Raw genomic sequence first — 25,459 nt, forward strand, 5'->3', positions numbered from 1 at the left:
TGGGGACATCTGGGTCATCGTGGGGTGAAAATCTGCTAGTCTTTTCCACCTGCCACCGGCTGAACTATCTCCAACTGAACGGCTATGCCATTGGGCAATATCTACTCCATACATACAACTGGCTACATATGTCGTGATACATAGTATGCCAGTGCACGTGTACACAGCCTTGGAGATAAAACATACTGCCGGCGGCTTTACTGATATCAGTAGCACTTTAATATTCAGCCCGTTGGACCGTAAGACCTCGGGCTTCGGTGAATGCATATGTTGCTCATGCATGCCAGGTGCACATATGCCAGTGTATGTAGGGCCATCCAAGGTTGGAAATACTGAGCCTGAAAACATTCAACTTGAAGTTTAAAATATACTAGTCTCAATTGATGTATGCTGTGATAGGTAGTAGTACTAGTAGTAACTTGAATGAACTTCAAGTTGAACATCATGATCGGATTACTTGAGATCAATCATGCCCAGCAAGCTCGGATACGTCCATAAATATAGCCCTGGAGTATATGTATATCTATACTATGTATTCCCAGGTGATTACTATATGGTATGCACACCTGGGCACTGCCAGTGGCAGTTGAATTCAAGTTCAAGTTGCTACAAAGTACTACCAATCTCAACATTATACTAGTCCTACCGTGTCATTATTGATCTATTCGGTCTTATCTTCTGCCGGAAAATTGTTGAGACCAGTTCACTTGGCCCCAAGCCGTCAATATGTCATCAATCTTGGAAGTGCCAGCGCGAAGGAGCGCGAGCGCATAAGTGGATCAAAAATTGATTGCTGACCTCGGCTATCTTTCCAAGCTGGATTCAAGCTAGATTACCAGTTGACCAAAACGTGCGAATGTCGAGCCGAGGGTCACAGTGGTTGAGCGATGGGTACTTACAAGGCGCTAGTCACTAGCACATACATAGTGGAAAGCAGTGCTAACCTTAGAAGTAGTAGATGTACGCCGTACTCCCGAGGCTGTAGCTATCATCCAAATATTACATGTCGTTATTAGTCTAATCTCGACTCCATTTCGGCAATTTGCTCCATACACAGGGACAGATGGATCTCATTTAACACATTTTGATCTGCCAAGACCGGCATTTTGACCCGGCGTTAACTAGTAGAGCTTCCAATTAAGCGGCCCGAGAAGTAAGCTTACTTTAGTATGGATGAGTTTCTTCACCGGGTTCATTAAAAGGACCATGGAAAAATTTGTGTCATCTCAGCCAACGAAAAAAGTCTGCAGTTCGTCTGACCGTCTACCCAGATTTGGAGTGTTTTGTCTAGCCAAGATCCTTCACCGGTGATGACCATAGACGAGCTCGGCAGCACCGGGTCCCACTTGGTGTTTTACTGCGGTGGCCCTAACCCAACACTTCAACTAAGCCGAGTGGGAAAAAACCAAGGGATCTAAAGTAGACCATTGAAATTGGTGGCTGAACTTCTGGAAAGCTCCTCCCCGGGTTCTATATTTTCCCATACTTTTGTTAAACGGGTTCTAAGGTTTTGCCCAGAGGTACGCGGTGATGCCCAGTAAGTGCCCAGTAAGTGCCCAGTAAGTGCCCAGTAAGTGCCCAGTAATGCCCAGAGTGGCAAGTCCTATTTCGCCCTCCGTTACGGAGCGGTTCAACGGGATATGACGAGGGGGATGGAGCAAAATTTAAGCCGATCTCGGGCGGAACCATTTAATGATGTCTGTTATGAATTCATACTGGAGAAGATACTGGAGATTGTCTGGAGAGACCAATGAGAGGGTAGAATCATCTTCCGTAGTGGGTGGTTTATGCTCACGTGACCATGCACAATCTTTTCTTTATGCGAAGATCTCATCTTAGTCAGCTAGATTATCTTAGTCATCTCTATCATTTTCGTCCATTTCACCTCCAGTGAGTTCCACTCTCATCTATTCTTCGGTCACTATCCGAGTTCTCCGTGGTTAAGGGTTCTCCCCTGTGGGTCATCATGAACGAGTTTTCATGCACCCCAACTCTCTTCCCCCCATCTGACTCAGGGTTGATTGGATCCCCGGGGTTTCTACAATCTCGAAGCGGGACTTTGATGTGCCCTTAGCTTCATTCTTCTCCCCCTATTCACTCTTCCACAATTCTCCCCAAAAAACCTTCTCTTCCTCTCCACAATTTTATTCCGCTTGATCCGGGGACAAAGGAAGTCCCCTTCATGCATTATTACGCACATTGTGGCGAACAAGAACGTTCACCGGTGGAAGTCCCCTCAAAATGCCCCTCCACATTGACAATCATGAACAAACGGGTAAATTCAAGGCGGATGTTCGTTCTGCTTCTAAGTTTTTCTCAAAAAAGTTTTGATATCTACCATACCTTTGTAGCACTTGAGAGATTGAGGAATTGTAGTCTCCCAATCACCAAAAAACCCCGTAAAAGAAGTATCATAAACAATTCCAAGTATGATTGGCAACCAAGATTCCTTATGAAACGCAATTTCAACCATGGAAGTTGGATTCCGTGTCAGATATATACCAATGACCATTCGTTGGCCCCGGCTGAATGTTTCGCTTCCCGGGGAAAACGCTATCCCCGGGTAAAGTGTCCACCCACAAGCTCATGCACGCCTCTCAGGGCTCCATGGTTTCGTAGCCTCACTTTGGAAACCCCATATTGCCCCAGAGGAACGGGGTTTTCCTACGCGTACTAGTTGTGGGGATCGCTCACGAGAAGATTTCCACACCCACAACCCACTGGGGAACGAGACATTACTTAGGTCGCCTCCCGTCCCTGTTTCCTTCTTCTTTTTCTTCCCATCCCTCTCACGAAAAAATTTCGACCATCTCCCCTTTCCACCCATAGAAAAAAAAATTCGTCAACAGCCATGGGTGGTATCTTACATCTCGTTGAGGACAGGCCGACGCCGCCTTGCGTCTACAACTGGCGTGTCTATGTTCTCGCCCTCATCGCATCATGCGGTTCCAACATGATTGGTTATACTAGTGCCTTCATTGGTACTACTATCGATCTTACCTCGTTCGAGAAGGAATTCGGTACCTACAGTGACTCTAAAGCTCAGAAGGACTTGGTCAGTGAGAACATTGTCTCACTTTTCATCGCTGGTGCTTTCTTCGGTGCTCTTCTTACATACGCCCTGAGCCACTGGATTGGTCGTAAATGGTGCTTGACTATCTCTTCTGCTATCTTCATTGTGGGAGCTGCGCTCCAGTGTGGTGCTACAAGCAGTACTGGTTTGGGTATGTTGTACGCTGGTCGTGTCTTATCCGGTCTGGGTACAGGTGTTGCCTCCAACATTGTCCCCATTTACCTTGCTGAGTTGGCTCCTCCTGCTATTCGTGGTCGTCTTGTTGGTCTTTACGAACTTGGATGGCAAATTGGTGGTATGCTGGGTTTCTGGATTAACGTGAGTCGCCTCCCAGGAAATCTCCCACCTATTGAAAAAATCTTTTACTATCCCTTGATTCAAGACTTGAACTAACATTGGCTTTTCTTTTAGTACGGTGTTGAACTCCACGTCCCTGAGGGCCACAAGCAATGGGTCATTCCTTTCGCTATTCAGTTGATTCCCTCCGGCATGCTTATGCTTGGTTCTCTCTGGATTCGGGAATCCCCCCCGTTGGCTCTTTCTCCACGACCAGCGTGCCCAGGCTATGAACAACCTCTGCTGGATCCGTCAATTGACCCCTAGCGACATCTACATCACCGAGGAGGTTGCCGCTATTGACACTGCCCACGAGGCCATGAAGGCCACCGTTGGTCTTGGTTTCTGGCAGCCATTCAAGGCTCTCCGCGCCCGCCCTCTTCTCTGCTACCGTCTGTTCCTGGGATGTATGCTCTTCTTCTGGCAGAACGGCTCTGGTATCAACGCCATCAACTACTACTCTCCCACCATCTTCGAGTCTCTCGGTGTCCAGACCAACACTGTCGATATCATGACTGGTATCTTCGGTATCGTCAAGGCTGTTATGACCGTCATCTGGTTGCTCTTCCTCGTTGATCAGTTCGGTCGTCGCAACCTTCTGCTTGTTGGTGCCATCACTGGTTCCATCTGTATGTGGGTTATTGGTGCCTACGTCTACATTGTTGAGCCCACCAAGCACGACATCACCAGCCTGAACGGAAGTGGTATTGCCGCTATCTTCTTCTTCTACCTGTGGACCGCTGTCTACACTCCTACCTGGAACGGTACCCCTTGGGTTATCAACTCCGAGTTCTTCGACCCCAACTTCCGTTCTCTGGCTCAGGCCTGCACCACCGCAAGCAACTGGCTCTTCAACTTCCTCGTCTCCCGATTCACCGAGCAGATGTTCGCCACCATGGGCTACGGAGTGTACATGTTCTTCGCCTCCTTGTCCTTCCTCGCCTTCTTCTTCGCCTTCTTCCTCATCCCCGAGACCAGCGGTATTCCCCTGGAGAAGGTCGACCGTCTCTTCCAGTGCAAGCCTGTCTGGCGCGCCAACAAGCAGCTCAAGGCTATCCTTGCCGAGGAGGAGGAGCAGTTCCGCTTCGAGATCAAGGACCAGGCTGTCCACCAGGAGCACCAGGAGGACTCCGAGGGTACTCGTGTCTAAGTCATTGATTGACTGGATTTTTTTTTAATGTTGCATTTTCCTTATTTTATAAACTTGTGTATAGATACATAGAGCGTACATAGATTGACGCGTTTTTGTTATGACGGAGCCTGACATTGATGTGTCAGGCTGAACGAATGCATGCATATATATGCGAGCAATGATTCGATTTCGAATTCAAGATCTTTCCATCTTCATCAAATTCCTTCCATGTCCTCTTACTAGTAGTACATCAATAGTAGACCACCGTAGACATCTGGACTCGGACTCGGATTCATCCAACTCGCGCCAACTGGTCTTGATAATACTAAAATTGACACTGCCCAGGACTCCGCTTCAAATGTTCACATCGGTTTCAAATGTCAACTGGTTGATCCACCACCTGGACAGATGCCTAAAGAGCGGGGTTTAGGTGATACCACGCATGCGCAATGTTCAAGTTTTCATGCTTTTATCACTGCCAGTGGCAATAGCAAAATCCAAATTGTGTTTATATTCTCAATAAACATTTGAACCAACTCATCTAAAGAATCCTTAAAATGCTACGCAGTCAGAATGTTCATAGCTGATTCAAAATGCCTCGAAGATTTATTAAGGGCTGAGCCAGATCCAGGATTTGATCCGAAGCTAGAGTGGCTATGCTGGCACTCTTGATAAACCAGAGCTAGCACTAAGCTTTTATCAAGTTGATATTATTCTTGCTAACGGTGACAGCCGACTTTATCTTATTGCCTTGCCTGCAGGGTATGCTTGCGATGTTAAACAGGTTCTGCCAGGGCTGTAGGCCACGTAGTTCACCTGGTAAGTAAGCATCGTCCACGGGGACTCACTTTTACCAGGGGCTGGAATCCCGTCAAGAGGCCTCCTGCTTCCATATATTTTGCGCGTTCCAATGCCAGCAAACGTGGCGCGGTATTGATAACCACACTTCCAAGGTTAGCCCCATTCCTTTCACATTATGTGTATCGATCTGGAGGTATGCTTCGATTACATCAACGGCAGTCAATTTTCCGGATTGCTGCCATTCCTGGAGATCCACCGCAGTGGCTGACTTCGTTCGGTCAAGAAACATTTGAGAGACTTGAAAGGCGTAAGGCTTGGTTGAACGAAGGATGACTCGGAATCGGGGGAAGAGGAGAGGTTGTCCAAGGCTACGTCCTCCATGCGCGCCGTTTGACACTGTTTGGCGCCGGGGCTAGCCAGGCCCTGTATTTGCAGGTCTTAACTGAAGGGCTGATTGACAACATCAAAACCTAAGAACGTTTCAACTCTTTTAGTACACACATGAGCACTTTCACTCCACTACCTTTTGAGAAGATTCTCTTTTCGTATAATGGAGATGCGATCAACATGCGACTGCAATTCAGCCATCATATCATGTTTGACTTGTAGAGAGAGACTTGAGACTCAAAAGGATGAAAAAGGTATAAACCTTGGAAGCTGTAAGAATGAAAATCAAATTTGAATGCATGGGTATCAATATCTATAAAACACGTCCATCTATGGATCATCTAAATTTTATTCGTTTATTCACACGCGACCATCACAAAAAGCCTGAGTAAACTGCTTTCAATTAGAATCATCGATCTCAGGTAAATGAAAAGGGATAGTCCGACATACCAATGAGAAATTGCAAAGCCAGAACGAGTAGCAGTGGCTGTTGAAGCTTCATCGATGCACTGCTGATAAAAGTTGTTTGAGTAGGTTGCGCAGGAGCCGTGTAAGAAGGCAGATCCGGATTCGTGGTCTTGTTATCCAACTTCTTTTCTTGCAAATTCGATATCGTGTAGTTGAACTTTTGAATCATATCCTCCTTCAAAGCTTCTTTGATCGCTGCCCACCAAACAGACGCCATCTTCTTATATCCTTCATCGTCTGGGTGGGTTGCATCTGCCAACTCATTCGTGGTAATGAAATAGCTCATTTCTGCCAGGACGACTCGGTCGCCATTATCGCGACGCTTTGCTGCAAGCTCTCGATACTGTTCACTGATATCCTGAACCAAATCCGGAACATCTTTATTTGGGAGAAGAGTTGACAAAATAATGGTGGTTCCGGGGATTTCCTTAAATAGAAGGTCAAGCAAGGAGTTCATTCGGTCTCCCGTCGTGCTTATCTTATGATCCTGTAAGGCGTCATCTGTGCCAGCACTGTAGATTATCCATTAGTCTTTTGATATTGATTATTGTAAAAGCAGGGGTGACTGACTTGATAAGGATTAGATTGGGTTGATCTGGAATGCTCTTCTCAGCTTGTGCTGGTAATTGATCTACCCTGAAGCCAAAGTGACCCTCATTAAACTTCGATTTGAAAATCCCGTTAGCTTCCAATGGCTAGTTTCTAGCTTCAATTTTGGGGAAAACTCACATTATCAACCATAGTCCCATTTCTCAAGCTTCCAATCATCTCTACATCCCACCCTTCATAACGAAGTTCTTGCCGAATCCAATCTCGATAACCATTTCCATCGGTTGAGAGGTATCCATTCGTTATAGACGCGCCCAGTGACATGAGTCTGAGGAGGAATGTACTATTATCGGTACTTCGATGTCGAAGGGTGATATCATTGTTGATCGGGCTCGCTAGATTTGGAATTCGATCGACATTGGTTGATAACGCTGAGATAAAAGGTGAAAATAAACCAAGGCAAAGCATATAAGCCTGAGCGGCCGAGTTGATGGATATTGACGATCGCATAGTTGCTCTGTATTTTGTACTGTGAAAGCGATAGAGTGATTTTTTTTTCTCCCTTAAAAAATGAGAGCTGGTCCAGGGGAATGAATCCTGTTTAAGGCCGAAGATTCAAAGATTCCGGCCCCATGGTGATTGTCCCATTGAACGAGATTTTCAGTCGCAATTACCTATTAAGACTAGGCTCCGCCCGACCTGAGGGGCTTAGCAAAGGCTTATATAGCTGTTAAAAAGCAATATTTAACAGCGGTGCAGCGTTAGGCACCCAGCTTTTGTTTCGTCATTTAACAGGAGGCTGGCTAGCGCTGATTTTAGCATCTCCGTACCATGGCGCGATAAATCACAAATTAGCATCAGGAACATCAGGAGTGGTCGTTCCAAGATAACGCTAGCTTGATTTGCTCGTATCTTATGAGAGGTCTTTCATGAAAATCCACTTAAAGTCTTGCCAAGTGGGATTAAGGGACCATCAGAGCTCGTATGTAGCTAATCGTTGTTGTGTTCTGTGGCTGGGTTCCCGGGCCAAGCCCCTGAGGCTGGAAGTCAATTGACAACCAACCCATTTTAAGATTAAGACAAAAGCCAATTCCAGATCCAAGAGCCGCTGAATTGCGCAAGGCTTCCACGTTATTAAGTCATATTTCCACCATGTGGCGAGAAAATACGAGAATATAAAGTAGAATGAAAGCCAAGAGCCAAGCATTCTGATGTTTCACTCGTGGTGAATTGCGACATCGAAATTCGAAACATTAGAGCATTCCAAGGTCGTTGATGAGAAGTATCTATTCTGATTTCTACTCAGTGACAGTGTGTAGGATACTTCAACATAATATCAGATTAATCTAGAAACCATTGTATGCGTATAGTGTGTATCATAATAACAGGACAAACCCCCAACAATGCTCAAAAACCCAAACACACAAAATCATATGTATAAAATCGGACAAATTGAGCGACAGAACGTTAAAATCAATTGCTTCCCATGCAAACCTTCATCCTGAATCTCCGAGTGTCTCAACGATAAGGAGGAGCCTGGCCGGGAGGAGGACCTGCTGGCGGAGGGCCGGTGGGGCGAGGCCCCATGGGGTGTTGTCCTGGGGTTCCACTCATTGCTGGATTGCGATATCCATTGGCAGGGCTCTGACCGGAGCTAGGCTTGCTGTCCCTTGCCGCCCTTTGCAAATAGGAACCCAAAAGCCGAGAGTAAGCACATCTTGTAGGTAATAAAAGGTGCGAGTGTAGAAGAGGATGCTCAGATAGCAGCTGGGAAACTTTTTTGATATGTATGGGTAAGACTTAGAGTGGTCTATATGAATCTCAGATTAGAATTAAGCTCAATATTTTGATACACCATGGTATAATTATAACCTTGGAAATGAGCGCATGTGGTACTTACCAAAGTATGTGGGCAACACTCTTCGCGATGTGAAGAACTTGAGATATAGGCAAGTGCACTCTGATTATAATAGACCAAAATATGAAAGATACTGATGAAGATTCGAACTCTCCGCACTTCTTTCCATACTATTTATTTGTCACTCTTGTGTTCTGATAGCGCTCGTGGGGCTAGTAAGTGGACTATTCAACGAACAGGGGCAAAAGTGTGGAGTATGCGACCCTTGGAGGCGCAAATGAGCGGAAATCAACAACATCAAACTGACAACTTTAAGCGATTTACGATGTTGATTGTCAGTTCCTACTCCAGCTATCAACGGTAATTCCCGTTAATTGCGACCGGTCAAATCTTTATTTGAATTGCGCGCAGGAGTGGAGTCTTGCATTTAACTACCAACGAACCTTGAGAGGATCTCTAAATTTAGTGCACACAGCCTGCCAGTGGATGACGGCTATACACTATGTCAACAGATACAGGGCTGGTTTATCGCAACTTACATGGGGTCGCGCAACGATCTTCCATGGATTCCATACTAAGAAGTCCCTGAGAGTCGTTCTCAACTGACTTGATGACCGATATTCTGCTCATGACTCCTGTGAGCCACGTTCGTCAATCTGCACAGCCCTCCCAATAAGGTAATTGATCAGAACCTTGGAAGACTTGGGCATGAGGGCATACGGGCCATATGTGTTGATACCATGCAAGGTATTGATAGAAGCGTTCATGATGTGCTGTACTTACCTTCCGGTCCGATTTTGAACTTTCATCTGAACTGTGCTCAATGAGTGATCTGATAAATCAAGATATTCTAAGACCCAAGTCATTCTCGTGTTTTGATTTCCTCGATAGCAGTGATGATGAAAAATAAATCATAGAACTTGGGCATTCAGGCCACATTTGACACCTAAGGTGTCAAGCAGCCAAGGGCGGAATAACCTTTTTCCCGACTCCGATTGATGGTTGTGATCGGCCACTCGCGGCGATTATGACATCGACCCTCTCACAGTTGCCGCATGGCAGACTCAGGTCGTGTAATCCGTCCTGCGGTGACGCGACGGAAGCATCTCAAAAGCCGCAAGGGATGTCTTCAGTGCAAAAAACGCAAAATCAAATGTGACGAGAACGGGTCAGTCTCCTGCGCGCAATGCGTTAAAAGTCGATATACTTGTTCCTTTGCACCACCCGAAGCTGTGGATTCAACCTTTTCAACAAATGCGGTACTGGATATGGAACTTTTACATAATTTCACATCAATGACAGCAGCTTCACTCTCGGACTATCCTGAAATCCAGCGATTTTTCTCCTTGGAATTTGTTCAGCTCGCACTGAAGAATGATTACCTTCTCCATTGCGTCCTCTCTCTATCGGCCTTTCACATTGTGTACCAGCATCGGAATGAGAAGCCTTTGACTGATCACAATGTGGGAGATAGCGCTGATAAGTATCTTATAGCCGCCCACTGTCATTATGATAATGCTCTTAAAGGATTCCGCTGCAGCCTCTCGCACCTGAATTCAGATAGTTGCCATGCGTTATTTGGATGTGCCTTCCTTTTATTCATCGTTTCGTTGTCGCGTCCATCCGAGATCTTCCACAAGGCAGCTCAACCAGGCTCTTCTGTGGATGTTGGTCTCTGGCTTGATCTTCAAATATCAGAGTGGATCATTCTCACAAAAGGTCTACCTTCCATTGTCCAACACGCAGAGCTTCTTGCCACTTTGAGGGAGGGCCCATTGGCCCCAATTATGACACTTCGAGATCACCCATCCCCCTCCGACAACGACGACACATCCAAGAACCACGCATTATTTCACCTGCACAGACTGTCAGAAGCGATTCGGGAAAAATCTTCGGATTATCATATAGTGGAGATATGTAACGCGTCGATCCAAACCCTTCGGGAGGTTTTGATCGAAGTCAGCTTGTCACAAGATGTCGCTCTTTCCTTTCTCTGGCCCATGAGGGTTCACCCCGACTATCTGGCTTTGCTCGGCGAGAGAAGACCCGAAGCGCTGTTGGTCTTTGCTTATCACTGTGTGCTGCTCCACCAAATGAGCGCTCGATGGTTCACTCAAGGCTGGCCTCAATCGATGCTTGAGTCGATGAAATATACGCTTGACGATGCATGGATGCCTTTGCTCAAATGGCCCCTGGATGCGGTGTTGAGTGACCGACAGAACATGGCAGCTGGATCTGCATATAATTGAATATAACCAACTTGAGCAAATTGAATCCCGGTCGCACGGCCCACAGTCTCGGACCTTCCATAAATCCCAGTTGATCCTGTCCCCGCGACTGACTGAAATAGCATGAAGTGCTAAGATTGAGCATCCCTTGCAACGTTACGCGGGAGATGAAGCAAAGCGGATCATGTGGACAGGTTTGACAAATCAAAACATAGCCCGAGATTCTCGTACTTCCACAGAATACTCGAGTATCCACTTTCCACAACTCTATCCAATAGGGTCCGTTATCTCTGGCATCGAGTAACTATACACTTCGAATAAGGCTATTTTTTGAGTCCATCGGGCGCGTCAGTTCCCGTGGTTAATCAAGAAATCCAAGCTGTCGTTGATTGAAAAGACTCATTCCTCCCCCTGAACTGATTTCTCCCTTGTCATCCATCAATCATGTCGGCCACGTCTGATCAGCCCCCTTTGAGCAGGGAGGTAAGCCTGGACGTGGAGGGAAATGGAAATTACATCGCCGCTCGTGACGAGAAACAAGAACCGACAGAAGACAGAAGCGACATAGTTGACTGGGATGGGCCAGACGACCCTGAGAACCCATTGAACTGGTCAGCCAAGAAGAAGTGGACGAATGGGGGTCTTCTCGCTGCAATGACATTCATCACGTAAGTGTGCCAACTCCCCCTGAGCAAGCTCTTTTCTCGCGCTTCATTCTTTGATTGATTTCTAACGCATGGCGAACGAATAGACCTCTAGCTTCTTCCATGTTTGCACCGGGTGTGGAGGACGTCATGATCGAGTTTCACTCGACAAGTACAATCATTGGATCCTTCGTTGTCTCTGTATACGTCCTCGGATATGCTGTTGGTCCACTTATAGTTGCACCCATGTCAGAAGTATACGGCCGGGTTCCAGTGTACCATGTATCGAATCTTCTTTTCGTCATCTTCACGATCGCCTGCGCTGTTTGCTCAAGTATGCCGCAGTTAATTGTTTTTCGCTTTTTCAGCGGCGTCGCAGGCTCCACGCCCATCACTATTGGAGGTGGCACCTTTGGAGATATGTTCAAAGTAGAAGAGCGAGGCGCAGCGATTGCTATTTGGTCCATGGGACCTCTTCTCGGCCCGGTCATTGGACCTGTTGCTGGTGGCTTTCTCGCGGAGAGCGCAGGATGGAGATGGGTGTTTCGGCTTATTGCAATTGCCGTACGTGATTCGCTCTGCAAATTTACTACATGATCTCACGTACTAACATATAAAGTAGGCAGGCTGCTTGGCTGTTGTTATGTTTCTCTTTCTCCGAGAAACGTATCCAATTGCCCTCCTTTCTCAAAAAGCAAAAAGAATACGCAAAGAGACCAACAATCCTCACTTGAAGTCGGCTCTGCAGCTTGATCAGACGCCTGCAGAACTGTTCAAAAGAGCCATCTTCCGACCCTTTAAGATGCTATTCGGCTCTCCGATTGTCATCTGTCTATCGACCTACGTTGCCTTTATTTACGGTATCTTGTATCTTCTGTTCACTACAATTACAAGTGTCTTCACCGACATATACGGCTTCTCACAGGGTGTATCAGGATTAGCCTATTTGGGCATTGGAGTTGGCATGATGATAGGTCTTATCGCGGTCGGCGCATCGTCAGATGCTATTTTGAAGAAACTGACCGCGGCCAATAACGGTGTCATCAAGCCGGAATATCGACTTCCACCCATGATAGTCGCGATGATGATTGTTCCTTCGGGTCTTTTCTTGTATGGGTGGACGACTTACTACAAAGTACAATGGATGGCTCCTATTGTGGGAACAGGTTTAGTTGGTGTTGGATTGATTGGAGGTTTTGTAAGTTCCGATCGTACTTTATTCATCTATGAGAAAAAAGCTAACGATGTAGATCCCTGTATCAACCTACCTGATCGATGCTTTCGGAATCCACTCAGCCTCAGCGTTGGCTGCGAACACTGTTCTCCGGTCGCTCATGGGGAGCTTATTACCTTTGGCAGGAACTCCAATGTACGATGCTCTTGGTCTTGGATGGGGAAATACTCTTCTGGGGTTTCTTGCTGTTGCGATGATTCCGATTCCGATCCTCTTCTGGAAATACGGAGAGAGAATCCGGACGAGTAATAGATTCAACGTGAAGATGTAAATTATTGTATTTTAAGACGCCGATAGCTACTTGGAAATTTTATAGACAATCTAACCGACAGATAATACGAAAAAAAAGAAAAGTCTAGTGTTGTCTACTATCATCAGTAACATGATATCTCCCTCGGGGACGTTTGTGAGCAGCTGCATGTGGACACGCACTCCTCCACATATGCAAATATGTGCTCAAGTACTAGTAAATGGCGCATAAAGATTCTACGAATATGAAATAAGTATCCGAAGTGATAGGATACATCCAATCCATTTTTAATATAGAGGCTTCCAGGGTCCCTTGTAGGTGCTATCTTACCCCGTACGGAGTACACATGTGCATACTACTCGTATTCCGGATCTATCGGGTAGTGTTGTCGACAAAGGTACAATCAGCTCGTGTATTCAGCCTTGTGGGCAACCTTGAAAGGTATAATTGAAAGTGACTTTAACAATAGAAAATCTGCCTTATACTAGCACTGTGAACCTCAAATCAGTAAAATCTGAAACTCATCCAACTTTGACATTAGCATAGCCCCATTTCGCCCGCAGATTTTACTCCGCGAATCGCCCACATTTCTCATCACCCAGGTACATGTACTTTGGTCATCACATCTCGGTTACTCCGCACTGATTTATTTATTTTTCTTTTCTTTTTTTTGACGGCGCAGTGATAGTCAGCCACCATGCCTTGATTGTGACCATTCTTGCATTAGCCGGGGATATGAGTGCATTCTGATAGGTGATAACCGCCACCGATAACACGTATAACACGTATTTCCCCTCTCGAGGACTCGAGGCCTGTGCCAATTGTACTATCATCTGCACTCGTGACGTGGCCCCATGTTTGCTTCAGCCGCAGAATACATTATTGGGCGAGATTTATCACTCCCCGCAATAAATGAGTTGGAAATGAAGTAGTGATATTTTTTTTATTCAGATCAGATCAGATCAAATCAAACCAAATCAATATGACAGACTCGGAAGAAGAACAGACACGACAGAATACCTCAACTCGGTATCTGAAAAGGGCCAAACTGGTATCAAAACTGAAGGAGTTGTTTCCGGATGTGCAGGATTTCAAAATAAAGGTAGATGATGCGTAGATCTATCGTGTACTTCGGTCTCACACTAAAATCCCGGCGTCAATAGATGCAGAATGATCAATTTACATTCATCGCTCCACGAAAAGTTAGAGCAGTAAGGCCGATCCTGTGTTCCAGAAGCACATAGACTTTTGACTGACCACGTTTAACTCAGGCTGAATTGGCGTATGGTTGGGAATTTACCTAAATGTAAATGATTTTGGAGCGCTAATATCCTTTCATTTAGATCGGTCAGAGAGAGAAAGAGCGAGGATTGAGTAAAAGAGGGGGAGTGTGATAGGTCCGATACAACATGCATGTGGTGGTGGGGGGAAGAGAGAGAGAGAGGGGCTGGGGGGGAGGAACAAGGCGCAGAGAGATGAAAAGCCCCTGAAGGGCGAAAACCCAAGAGTCTGCCTTACAATTTCTTGCAACTTTGAGATGTTACTCTTTGATTTATGGTTTTTGATATAATATCCAAATTCTCAGAACTTTCACTTTCGGATTTTTTTCTAAATCGAGCTCGATTTCTTTCTTCACTATGGCTTGCATTGAAGATTGTTGTGTCGATGAAGTAATTGAACCCGTTCAGGTGTTCGATGTTCAAGAGGACGCCCCGAATGGAAGACCTTTCTATGAAGGAATCAGTTGTTTTACGCTAGAAAACCTTACCGCATACTTTGAAAATAGCAGGAGGCAGAATTACTCTTGTCGCTTAATGTTTGTCTCTACGGGAGTATACTGTCACTTGGTACTGAAGCTAACATGAATCAGCTCCATCTGTCAGACGAACTCTTACCAGCCACTTCAAGTCACCAAGCCAATGCTTAATGCTATCACCTCTGAGCACAAGATTAACTCTTTCTTCTGGCAACTTCCCTTGTGTTTCTTTGATCGTCTTGGCGAGGGCTTGGACCTGGAAGGAGGGTTCTGTGTGCCATATACAGAAACTCGCACAGGATCTGTTATTGGTAATGATCCCCTCAAATTCCAAGGTTGACTAAATGAATGAATGGGGGGGGCTAATGAATAAACAGAAATCTCGTACACAATAAGATACCCGGAGTACAAGCCAAAGGCCCAAAGATGGGACATCCGACAGACTGGCTTGTACCATAAGTATGACTTTGCTACAGGTCAAAGCACCTACATACTCATCAACCCAAATCCACGATCCAAGGCCTTTACCAAAATAGAGCAATGGCTATTCAACCCTTACTCGGAGATTCGAGAGAATCCCTTCTGGCTACACTCCATATTATTCTCGACCTATTACCCAGCTTGCCGGAGCCGAATCATGGATCTAGAGCGTGAATTCCTCCCACTCTCAGATTCGGCATTCGCAGCATTCATCGACGAGCCACTGAGCCTGAAGTACCACAATCTGAATACACTCACCAAACTGGAGAGCCATTTCCTCCAGTTACCAACTATCCTGGCGGGTGCGATCGATGTTCTTGATGAACTCTGTACACTCCTGAGAACGACCCCGTCACTATCATCCACTTCGTATGTGTTGCAGGATTTGCGTAACCAGCATCGACAATGTGTCGCATATTCCCGAACAGCGAAACACATCCAGCAACGTATCCAGTCAATTGCTCGACTTCTCGCTGATACTCTTCTCCTTCGAGATCAAGTTGTTGCTTCCGAGCAAAACAAAAATATGCTCCAGTTGAACGAGTCGGCCGTGTTTATCACTAGGTTATCCCTCTTATACCTTCCGCCCTCTTTCATCGCTGTAAGTCTATCATATCCCAGTATCTCTTGTGCGCTCTATCTCCTATGTTAGAGTGGCTATCTCACCCAAAAATGACTCTTGCTAACTTGTAGTAGACTTTCTTTGGCATGAACTTCTTCGCGATGGATCAAACCAATTCAACCATCGTCGGGACATCCATGCTCTGGATATTTTTCATCGTCTCCGCTGTTCTTACAGCATTTACATTCCTGATCTACTATTGCCTCCTTCATCGCAATAGCCCAATGGTACGGAGATTGATTCAGAGGCTCCCACAGATCAATATTCAGAGCATGAAGCAGCGCTTCAGAATAAGACAACGATCGGATCTGGAGTTGGAGCACTTGCCTGCATGATGGATCTGCATTTAGCGAGTTTTCACTGGAGGTCCTTTACTTCATGCTAGGTACTGGCTGAGGGGGTAAGTTTGCAGCGATGGGTTTTCATTGAATAATTTCGGTCTTTGTATATAGCGCATCGGTTCCTGTCCATCAGAGCAGCGAGAAGACCGTATTTCTCATCTCCATTTCGTTGTACATCTTAAGTACTCCGTAAAACCATCATAATTAGCGAGACTAGGAGATATGAGCAGTCTTTCTCAATGTCCTAGGTGGTGATAGGATTTTCGGCCCGAGCAGGCGATTCGCTCAGCGCCCTTTGGCCCGATCGCATACGTGCACTGTGACCACACATTGCCACACAAACAGCCTCGGAGAGTAAGTTTATGATTCTTATACTTTGCAATAGTAAGAACAGTCGATTAGGTATTAGATACATTAAAAAAGTCGAATACTATGGACACTTGAACGTGGAAATGAGCTGACAAATCGTTGGTTTCAGCTCAAACATGTGCTTCTCTTGCTTTGGCCACATCAGTTTCCCCACGTTGCAGTGTACCCACAGCCAATGCATATGCCTCTTCTTTCGCTTTACACTGGGAAGTACCACGGATAGCCTCTTTATCCCATCCATGAGCACAGCCCTCCATCCTGCGACAGAGTGAAACCTTCCCATCGATACTACCAATCTTCTCAGAGAGACACTCCGCCTCGGTGGCAAATGCACATTGAGATGCAGTGATAAACAGCGCATTATCTGGAAAACTTCGCGGATCAGAGAATCCAGGCGAGAGGCGAGTATCACGCGGATCCACTTTATCTGGATTTAATAATTTATGACAAGTATGAGAAAACTTTGGGAAGATAATCCTCATAATCCAGTTAGAATCATCAATCAAGGGCTTATGTGGCGTCTCCAAAGCCAAATCCGTTGGTCCATAAATAGACACAACAGTATTGAAGATGCTCTTCCCTTCCTTGCCACCAAAGAACTCAGATGAAGATGAAACAGCGAGGGCGATATTAGCCCCTGCGCTGAACCCAGAAAGCGATATGCATGATGTATCAAAGCGCTCCGGCTGCGACTGTACCCATCTCACAACATCCTCGGCGTCCTGAAACGCTGCTGGGAACGGATTCTCGGGCGCAAGTCGATACTGCACATCGATTACCGTGTAGTCGGTTTTCTCCGCGACGAATCGACAATATTCGTCATCATTCCCAAAGGTGGGAAGCACAAATCCACTACCGCAGAAGTTTATCAACACCGGACTCGGTTTGCCATTGGCTATGCCATAGACATTCGTCTTGATAGTACGCTCGGAGTCTCGTGATGGAACGAAAATAGTTTCGTTGGGTTTGGGGTGTATGTGAAGTCTTGGTCGAACAAGCGCTCGAAGAAATGTTGCGACGGATTTATCCCAGGCATACCGTACCCTCATGACTGGTGTGCTCTATGCAAGGACCTGCACACCGCATCGGACAGCGTTAAGTTTGTGAAACCCCACAGATGAAACCGGTATAGCTGATGCTGAGAAAGGGATTCTGGGGTATAGATCTGGGGTACTTGAGATGAATGTTGGATAAAAGATAATATCTTCGCTGAGTATTCAGGTTTTGGTCGCAATGTCGATCGTCCATGTGGCTACGTCATGGACATTGGCGATGACAAGAGTTGCCGCACTGTTCATACAATCATCTTAATTCATATTAAATATCGTAATAATTAAAATCGAAGACAAGATTAAAGTGTGGGATCGGTTTTTGCGCCGGAATATGAGATTGTCATTAACTGTCAGGTGTGCGTGGTATGCTGGGGGTCTCTGCGGAGTCACGGTTTGGTGCACAACTTGAAACTAAGTACCTGAATGTGGTTCAACATTAAAAAGTGAGCTCATTTCAGTTCCATCAAAATGGCAAATGAAGAAAAGTCAAATTAACATGCGATCTAACCGCCCTTTCATCTACGTAGTACTTTCGGTAGCCTAGGTATTCCACACCAACAGAGTGAACCTGGGAGATACCACCAGGAAAGTTGACTACATAGTGAATACCCACTGCTTTTGAACTTCTTACCCCCCACCTCTAGCTTGCATGCTGTGGTCCTTTCAAAGTTATAGTTAGGTTTATCGGGAATAATATCGACTGAGAGACGGAAAGAGGACATCGAGAGATGCCAGTGATAACCTATAAACGTGCTTCAAGTTTTCACAAATCTCAAGTGCTTCCAACCTTGGAAGGCTCCAGCTGCTCAGAGCTTTGAACCAGACATCTGCATGCGGTTATGGGAGCACTGTGAACATTCAAATGTTTTAAGGCAAGCACTAGTTGCTATATTCAAGTTATCGGACAACTTTGGGTGGCAGGATACACATGTGTATACATCTCCAAGTTACCATAGGTAGTCTAAGCGATTGTCAGGCAAGACCTTTGCCCCGAGAAACTTGTACTAGTAGTGGATATTATGTTATCAATGATCTTGGTCACCTAATAAGCATCCTACGGCTTCAAGTTGAACTTCCAAGGTTGAGGTAACTTCGAGAGGAAATTCTTTTCATGGATATTGATATACGCTGCAAGCTAATGGATTACTCTTGCTTCAAATTTTGGTTGGACATATAGGTAGTGGCGAGACTCGGGACATAGCAACTTGAATGCATCAAGCCTGAGTCTTTACATTCTCTCTGTATGCACCAGTGAGCCTTGGAATTTAGAATGAGCAGCTAGTAACATTGAATTTACGAGCCCAAACATTCAAATGTTTGCTCCTACTCTCGAGGGGTATACCAGGTGACCCTACTAACTCGAGTTTATCAATTCCTTTCTCCATCCATGAATGTCATGTGCTCAAGGCAGCCATGGAAATCTCTCTGAGACCCATGAACCTATACTACTTATGGACTTGATACGAGCTGGAGAGGTGGGGGAACTGTCATAATTGACACATCAAATGTCCAGGAATTCATGGGCGTACCCGTGAACTTGGTTTGGGTTTCTGATAATTCTAGTATCCGAGAAAAGCGCGGTTTATATCAGATAGAAATATCGGTGACGAAGCTAATCTCAAGGTTCTGGCAAAACACGTTTAATGAATTCACTTTACTAATGCAACCCAGTCTATAATCGGGATATCTCGGCACTGGCATTCTACACCGAATCACCCAGGTGAAAACAGTACGGTGAATATATGGGGCTCTATAAGCAATGGGGCAACAGGTTATTTCGGCTACAGAATTATGTAGATCTTGAAGACATTTCTCCGCGGAAGCTGAATCTTCATGAGTCAGTTCCTAACTTAATTAAGGAAGCTATTAAGTCCCACACTTGTTTTGGCCCCGAAACTTTCACTTTTAGCCGGAAATGAAGTCATTCAACAATCAGACCGGAAGACTCGAGATTCTTTCCGAGGCCTCGTGAACACAGCCTCTAAAGTATCTAGGTTGCCTTGTTTATTCCAATTCCGGCATCTCCAAGTAGCACATCATGATCTAGGCAAGCTCAAGAAATGAGGCATGTTTGATTAAACACGATAATGTCAATCAATCTCCCAAAATACAAGATATACCCGAGTCAGCCTATCAAGATGTTAAAGCTTCATATTTTTGCATATTTCCGTCCACTACGAAGTAGCTGCATTAGGCTAGTCTCGCTGCCTGCGCGCCTGATTTTGACGGGTCCCACGCGACAATGGAAGGAAACGTGGATTTTCTCACCGAAAAAGCAAATATTCATTCAACACGAGATTAGTGGCTCAACTTACGAGGTCTTGGGGTTAGTGGCTGCTGCGTGACATTCCTTGATTCGTATCCCAATCTGGTTTCTGGAGGTGATATCCGGATCTACAAGAGGGGGGATGATCGGATTGCCCGAACACCAACGATATTACGATCCACGTTGTTTGCTTTTTTCCCCTCCTCTCTTGTACGGAGCAATTTAATTCGAAAAGAGGAGTTTTAGTGCCATTCCAAGTTTTTTTGCAAGGAGTCGCTTAACTTGACCGATTCAGGTATCAAGCAGTGCAACAGGGATAAGTTATCCCTCTAACTAACTCGCGCTTTATTCTATTTTCGGAGCAGAGCAGGTTCTGAAACTTGAACTTGCAACATTTGAGGTGCACAAAGTCCAAGAATAACATGACATGGGTCTGATGCGTAGGCCACGCCGAGCTTGCATAATGATGTCTAGACTTTCGAATTCGTATACACAAGGATAAGATAAGCCAACAAGCTTTTAAAAGGTTGCGACGGCAACAGGTTGCAGCGGCTCTTCGGAATCTATACCGATTTTATACATGCTAAAACGAGAATCTCGTTTCAGACTGATGAGGCGTTGGGCAAACGTTTTCCCCAAGGGATGGGCGATCACTACTATATTGATCGACGCCCTGCGAACTATTATTGACCCAACTATCCCTTGGAAGTATCCAATTTAATTCTTCCGTACGGTGTGATACGTCAAGAAAAAATCGATGTTCTGCGAAGAACAGGGGGATACTCGTTAGATCTACGGAGTACATTGAGACCCATTATCTTCTTTTTCTTTTCTTTCGGTTGAAAATAGCGCAGGCTTTAGGGCTAACGGGGCACTGTGGCGTAACCCAGTAATTCGGCTCGGTGTAATACAAAGCGTTTGCCAAGAATCATAGTTCAATCCCAGTGATCAATTCAATTCAGCTGATCATTTTCATCTTGATCGTATGGATTACCGACTGGTTTTTAGGGGCTTTTTATGGGGGGGCCTGTAAGCCCTATCCTTTCCCATACGAACGGTAAATGAGCGGATCATCCAAATTGTTCTATGAAGAGATAAGGTTGGTGGAGCTTGGACCAAATGTGCCTTGCATAGTGGACCCGCAACGTCGTCAAACATTGCTAGAGGATGGAATGTTCGCTCCCCTTAATGAAAAAGGAAAAAAGCGCGTGGAAAAGGAACCTAATTATCTGAAACAACGTTTCCCATATGGCTTCTGTGGCTTGACTTCCCCGGGACATCACAGGCATGATCATGCATGCCCAATCTAGGCTTTCCATAGTTTGGGCATACACACTAGGATCAGATCATCCATTTGATCTCCCTAATCGTGATCGACTAGCCTTACAAGGAATGGGCTCAATTCTGATTTTTTTCCCCTTTCCTGTCTTGCACCTGTGTCATACAGAGAAAGTGTGCCCCAAAATTTTGACATAGGAGTTGTGTCTCGGGTCCTAGACCTATGACAATCGTTTGAAATGCTCAGCCACTCGGCTACCTCCACTTCGTTTCTTTCTTTACATCTCGTAAAAAAAAAGGTGTGGCCCGAAAGAGTTTTGAGCTACCTATGATAATGCAAGTACGAGCCCTAGCCGCAACGTTAGTGGCGCCTTTCTTTCTCGATCTTGCTGATATTTTCCCCTTTCGGGGTCCCCGAAATCGAAGATTGGACTCATCATACCAGACCTACTACTTTTTACGAACGGATTACATGCACAAAGTACATACATGCACGGAGTACAGGATCCAAAATCCACGTGCACTTTTCTATTTCCCCCCTTTTTTTTGTTCTCGGAGATGGACTAGATGGACCCTTAATTCACCCTGAAACAGGATGTTCGCGTGTTCAAAGTCGATCTTCTTATTCCTAATGCGGAAAGGTCATAGCATTCCAGTAGCATTAGATTGAATTTTGCAGAATGAGCTGAAATCACTTGTTCTCCTTGTCATTGAGTAAAATAAGACGTGGCTGGTATGGAACTGCGGCTTTAATTACTCCGAGAAGTGTACCTAGGTACCTACCTACCTATGTACCTATGTACAGCTCCACGTATTCCACGTATTCTCTTGCAAGGGATTACGGATCACCCGCAATCTCTATGAGCATAACTCCGCGCGTGGCCGGGAGAATGTCACAGATCGAGGTCTTCATTTTACTAACTTACGATTCGTCGAGATTGAGATTAAACATATTAAGCCACATTTTCCATACATGCATTTTGCGGTACTTCCTGTGATATTCTTCCATCATCCCCATGTGATCGACCACGTTGGTTCCACTACATGTTTCAATAATAGAGGGAATTAAATAAATCAATACCTTGAAATAAAAAAAGGATAAAAAAGAATAAAAATATCACTTATCGTAAAATTCTTAATAGTACGGAGTACATACTAACAAGAGAAAAGGGTCCCACGCGAGAACGAGCCCACTGCAAAAAGCGCATTTGCCGCCCAGCGGAATTACGATATTCAATTGTCCTTCTTAACTCCATTATAGACCATCTAGACTCAGGAGAAATGACATTTCCAATAGCCCTTGAAGACCCTTGATCGATCACTCACTGAAGATCTTACCGTAGAACGTGCATAGGAGCGCGTAAACACTTTTCACCCCTTCCATTCCCGCGAATATACCCGAGATCAGGTCGATTAATCCCGCGGAAACATGTGGTAGACCATGTGCGATTCATTAATTTCCATATTATCCCATTATTCCATAGCAATAACATCCTCTTAATATCATGCTGACTTCGTATAATGTCTATAACCCTTGAATAAGTCGTCGTCGCCAGTCTTGGGTGATCTTCCTGCATCTGGTACCTGCCTCGTAGCCCCAGTCTTATGCACAGACCGGACCAATCGTATTCGCCTTGTCGCCTGTTTCGCATGGATAGGCGGGTATGCACTTCCCACTATATTGCTTTTGGTTAAGCGTCCGCTTGATTGGAATTCCAGACTGGGGCCTATCGTTCATGCGGACAACCTGGGCGCCTCGACTGACGGCGGAATGGTGTCACAGGGGGCATGGCCTGTGGAGACTGGTGTCGTGGGCTTTTTGATGCGAGATGATGATCCTTTCTTCATTCTTTTCACTGCTTAGTCGTTTTTTATCCTTTTCTTTATTCTTTATTTTTATTTTTGGGGGGCGTTTTTTTTAATTTTTTGATTTTTTTTTTTATTTTCGAATTTTCTTTCTTGTCTCGAGTTCCATGTGGGCCGTGGTCCAAGTTCCCCAAGACCTCGCGTGTTGTGTCAGGCATGCCTTGAGTGCGAGCATAGCCTCACAGCTGTCTGCAGAATATAAAGGTTAAGCTTCCTGCTCTTGGAATGTTATCATCATCAAACGTGGTTAAACATCATCTCAAGCTACAAAACCAAACTCAAGGCTCAAAGACTTTCTACAACAACAAAGAATCTTCACACAAAATCCATACTTTCGACGACTTTTCTCGAATTCTCAAAGAACAATCATTCAAAATCAAGTCAATCGTCAATCTCGATCTTCAATCGTCTATCATCATAATGCCAGAATCCACCTCGTAAGTACTATACAAAAAGACCTTGATGTATAGATGATTTATACTAACATCTTCTTTCCAGTCGCAACGGAAACTCAAACACTACTCTCAGCCAAAGTAACGTCAGTCAAGTACCACTGGCTAGTCGCAATAGCGCCGACCGATTTGCTCGGGCGCCTCTTTCAGAAGGACCTTACTACGCTGGCGCGCGAGCTGAAGACCGAAACTCACATCTCGCCGGATTATCAAGCCAAGTGAAAGCGATGGATGATATCTTGAAGAACAGGAGCTAGCAGCCCATTTGAAATGGGAGAAGAAGAAGACGGATAAGGAAAAGTGTACCCAGGTGGTCTAAATCCTATGTAAAAAAGAGTTTCCTATGTCTATGTATGTAACAATACGTCTATCCCAGTGAGATAGCGAATACCAGTGAAAATATTTGCGCCCTGAAGAATCTATTTATCTTGAATCATCACCATCACAGTCACCCTTTAAAGAATCTTCATGATATAGGATGCAACCTCCTCGTATTTGGTGCTGGGGAACTCGTGGCCAGCATCGTAAAACTTGAAGATTGCATTCCCGCCAAAGGCTGCAGTGGCATCCGTGACAAGGTCATCCTTCATGATGATTGCATCACTGTTACCACAGAGTATATGAACCTTGTCACATGGTAAACCCTTCACCTTTTCCTTTTCCCTGTCTGAAGAGACGCTGTTCTGGTCACTCAGGTAAGCTCCAAGACGAGTCCAGTTACTCCATTGACGCCTACGAAGGATCGGGCCATTGCGCATGCTGGACATGAATGCATGAACGAAGCCCATGTGGTTATCAACTTGCCACACAATAGAAGATGGAACATTAAGATGTGGGTATTCTCGTGAGAGGACCTGAGCGTCTGCGCCAACTTCGGTAGGGACTTCCTCAATAAGTGCATCCGAAGCACTGAGCTTTTCGTTCTTCCCTTTTGGCTTAGGAGAGACTAAGGGGCCAGCTCTTAGACGCTTGTGAACAAGGTATCGAAGTATTCTCTCCGGGATAATGTTTTGCGAGTACAGGAGATTGGCTGAGAAGGTAATTTGGGAGTCGCGCAGCATGCCGGCTGGGGCCAGGAGCACCAAGGACGACAAGAGTTCTGGGAAGTACGAGGCAAATGCAGTAGCGATTCCACCACCGAGGGAGTAACCGACCAATGAGAATTTCCCAGACTCGGCCCCAGTCCATGAAATAGGCGATGATGTCAAAGCAAGCATGATCTGAGTGGTGAAAAGTCGATCGTCTTGAGGGAGGTCGGCGGGAGCATCAGAAAATCCTCGACCAAAGCTGGCCACGCAATATTAGTATCAATAGTCCAGCAATATATTAAAGGGAATCCAATATAAGAGGGAACATACAGGTCGAAGAGAAGCACCCGGCAACCACGATCAACCAACGCATGGGCCAGTCCACCGAGCGAGATACAAGGCGTGGTAATACCATGCACCAGCAGTACCTTTGGTCCATCCTCACGGCCCCATTCATATACTCGCATCGAGCCGTATGGCGTATTCACATCGCGTGCGCCAGGAAGAACATCGTTGGGTAGAGGGAGTTTGCCGTTCTCCTCCTCCGACAGGCCAGGCAGAATCGCGGTGCGGGGTGAAGGGAGGATGACCCCACGAGGACCCTCAGTCTTGCGAGTCAAAAGTGATTGAAGTAATAAGCCGAGTGTGAATGATACTCCGGTCACTGCTATCAAGGGTATCTGTGTTTGCTGGTTGGTCCAGGAGTCGGAAAGGAAACCCACGGTTTGTTGATACAGCGCCATGGTTGCTCCTGGATAGTCCGAAGTGGTTCTGATTCGTGTCGTTAATTAGAGAGAAGTTGTGATTATTATTAGAACAATAAATTAAATGGTGCTTATCACGACGCTGAAACCGAACGCTGGACGATAGACGCTGGACAGGAGAGGTGAGAGAAAGAGAAGACCGAGACCTCGGGCCATGTGGCAGATAAGAGATAGGCGATAAGAGATAAGAGGTGTGAGATAAGACGTCATCGTCAACAAACAGAA

The 25,459-nt window shown here is 45.6% G+C and overlaps 8 protein-coding genes across 8 annotated transcripts; 5 read left to right on the plus strand and 3 right to left on the minus strand.

Annotated features, from left to right (window-relative positions):
- Nucleotides 1–2,851: 2,851 nt before the first annotated feature.
- N7483_009213 (sugar porter family MFS transporter) lies at nucleotides 2,852–4,559 on the plus strand (the record flags this gene model as incomplete). The annotated part of the gene is given in 3 exon segments (XM_057092640.1): nucleotides 2,852–3,391; nucleotides 3,485–3,660; nucleotides 3,677–4,559. The coding sequence occupies 3 exon segments, from the start codon at nucleotides 2,852–2,854 to the stop codon at nucleotides 4,557–4,559; spliced, it is 1,599 nt and encodes a 532-aa protein (XP_056943814.1).
- Nucleotides 4,560–6,102: 1,543 nt separating this feature from the next.
- Nucleotides 6,103–7,256, minus strand: N7483_009214 (SGNH/GDSL hydrolase family protein; the record flags this gene model as incomplete). The annotated part of the gene is made up of 4 exons (XM_057092641.1): nucleotides 6,103–6,122; nucleotides 6,180–6,709; nucleotides 6,768–6,859; nucleotides 6,927–7,256. 4 exons carry the CDS (start codon nucleotides 7,254–7,256, stop codon nucleotides 6,103–6,105), a joined length of 972 nt encoding a protein of 323 aa, XP_056943815.1.
- Nucleotides 7,257–9,659: 2,403 nt separating this feature from the next.
- On the plus strand, nucleotides 9,660–10,853 carry N7483_009215 (Zn(II)2Cys6 transcription factor domain-containing protein; the record flags this gene model as incomplete). The annotated part of the gene is made up of 1 exon (XM_057092642.1): nucleotides 9,660–10,853. One exon carries the CDS (start codon nucleotides 9,660–9,662, stop codon nucleotides 10,851–10,853), a length of 1,194 nt encoding a protein of 397 aa, XP_056943816.1.
- Nucleotides 10,854–11,276: 423 nt separating this feature from the next.
- Nucleotides 11,277–12,981, plus strand: N7483_009216 (MFS transporter; the record flags this gene model as incomplete). Its single annotated transcript, XM_057092643.1, has 4 exons — nucleotides 11,277–11,500; nucleotides 11,584–12,040; nucleotides 12,099–12,674; nucleotides 12,727–12,981. The coding sequence occupies 4 exons, from the start codon at nucleotides 11,277–11,279 to the stop codon at nucleotides 12,979–12,981; spliced, it is 1,512 nt and encodes a 503-aa protein (XP_056943817.1).
- A 1,898-nt stretch (nucleotides 12,982–14,879) lies between these two features.
- N7483_009217 (Mg2+ transporter protein CorA-like/Zinc transport protein ZntB) lies at nucleotides 14,880–16,153 on the plus strand (the record flags this gene model as incomplete). Its single annotated transcript, XM_057092644.1, has 3 exons — nucleotides 14,880–15,051; nucleotides 15,094–15,797; nucleotides 15,893–16,153. The coding sequence occupies 3 exons, from the start codon at nucleotides 14,880–14,882 to the stop codon at nucleotides 16,151–16,153; spliced, it is 1,137 nt and encodes a 378-aa protein (XP_056943818.1).
- Nucleotides 16,154–16,638: 485 nt separating this feature from the next.
- Nucleotides 16,639–17,577, minus strand: N7483_009218 (uncharacterized protein; the record flags this gene model as incomplete). The annotated part of the gene is made up of 1 exon (XM_057092645.1): nucleotides 16,639–17,577. One exon carries the CDS (start codon nucleotides 17,575–17,577, stop codon nucleotides 16,639–16,641), a length of 939 nt encoding a protein of 312 aa, XP_056943819.1.
- Nucleotides 17,578–23,410: 5,833 nt separating this feature from the next.
- Nucleotides 23,411–23,699, plus strand: N7483_009219 (uncharacterized protein; the record flags this gene model as incomplete). Its single annotated transcript, XM_057092646.1, has 2 exons — nucleotides 23,411–23,427; nucleotides 23,489–23,699. 2 exons carry the CDS (start codon nucleotides 23,411–23,413, stop codon nucleotides 23,697–23,699), a joined length of 228 nt encoding a protein of 75 aa, XP_056943820.1.
- Nucleotides 23,700–23,897: 198 nt separating this feature from the next.
- On the minus strand, nucleotides 23,898–25,213 carry N7483_009220 (alpha/beta fold hydrolase; the record flags this gene model as incomplete). The annotated part of the gene is made up of 2 exons (XM_057092647.1): nucleotides 23,898–24,729; nucleotides 24,801–25,213. The coding sequence occupies 2 exons, from the start codon at nucleotides 25,211–25,213 to the stop codon at nucleotides 23,898–23,900; spliced, it is 1,245 nt and encodes a 414-aa protein (XP_056943821.1).
- Between the last annotated feature and the right edge of the window lie 246 nt (nucleotides 25,214–25,459).

Source organism: Penicillium malachiteum (genome assembly GCF_028827825.1).
Source record: "Penicillium malachiteum strain IBT 17515 chromosome Unknown utg000004l:1.0-4883003.0:1.0-4884900.0, whole genome shotgun sequence".
Taxonomy (NCBI): domain Eukaryota; kingdom Fungi; phylum Ascomycota; class Eurotiomycetes; order Eurotiales; family Aspergillaceae; genus Penicillium; species Penicillium malachiteum.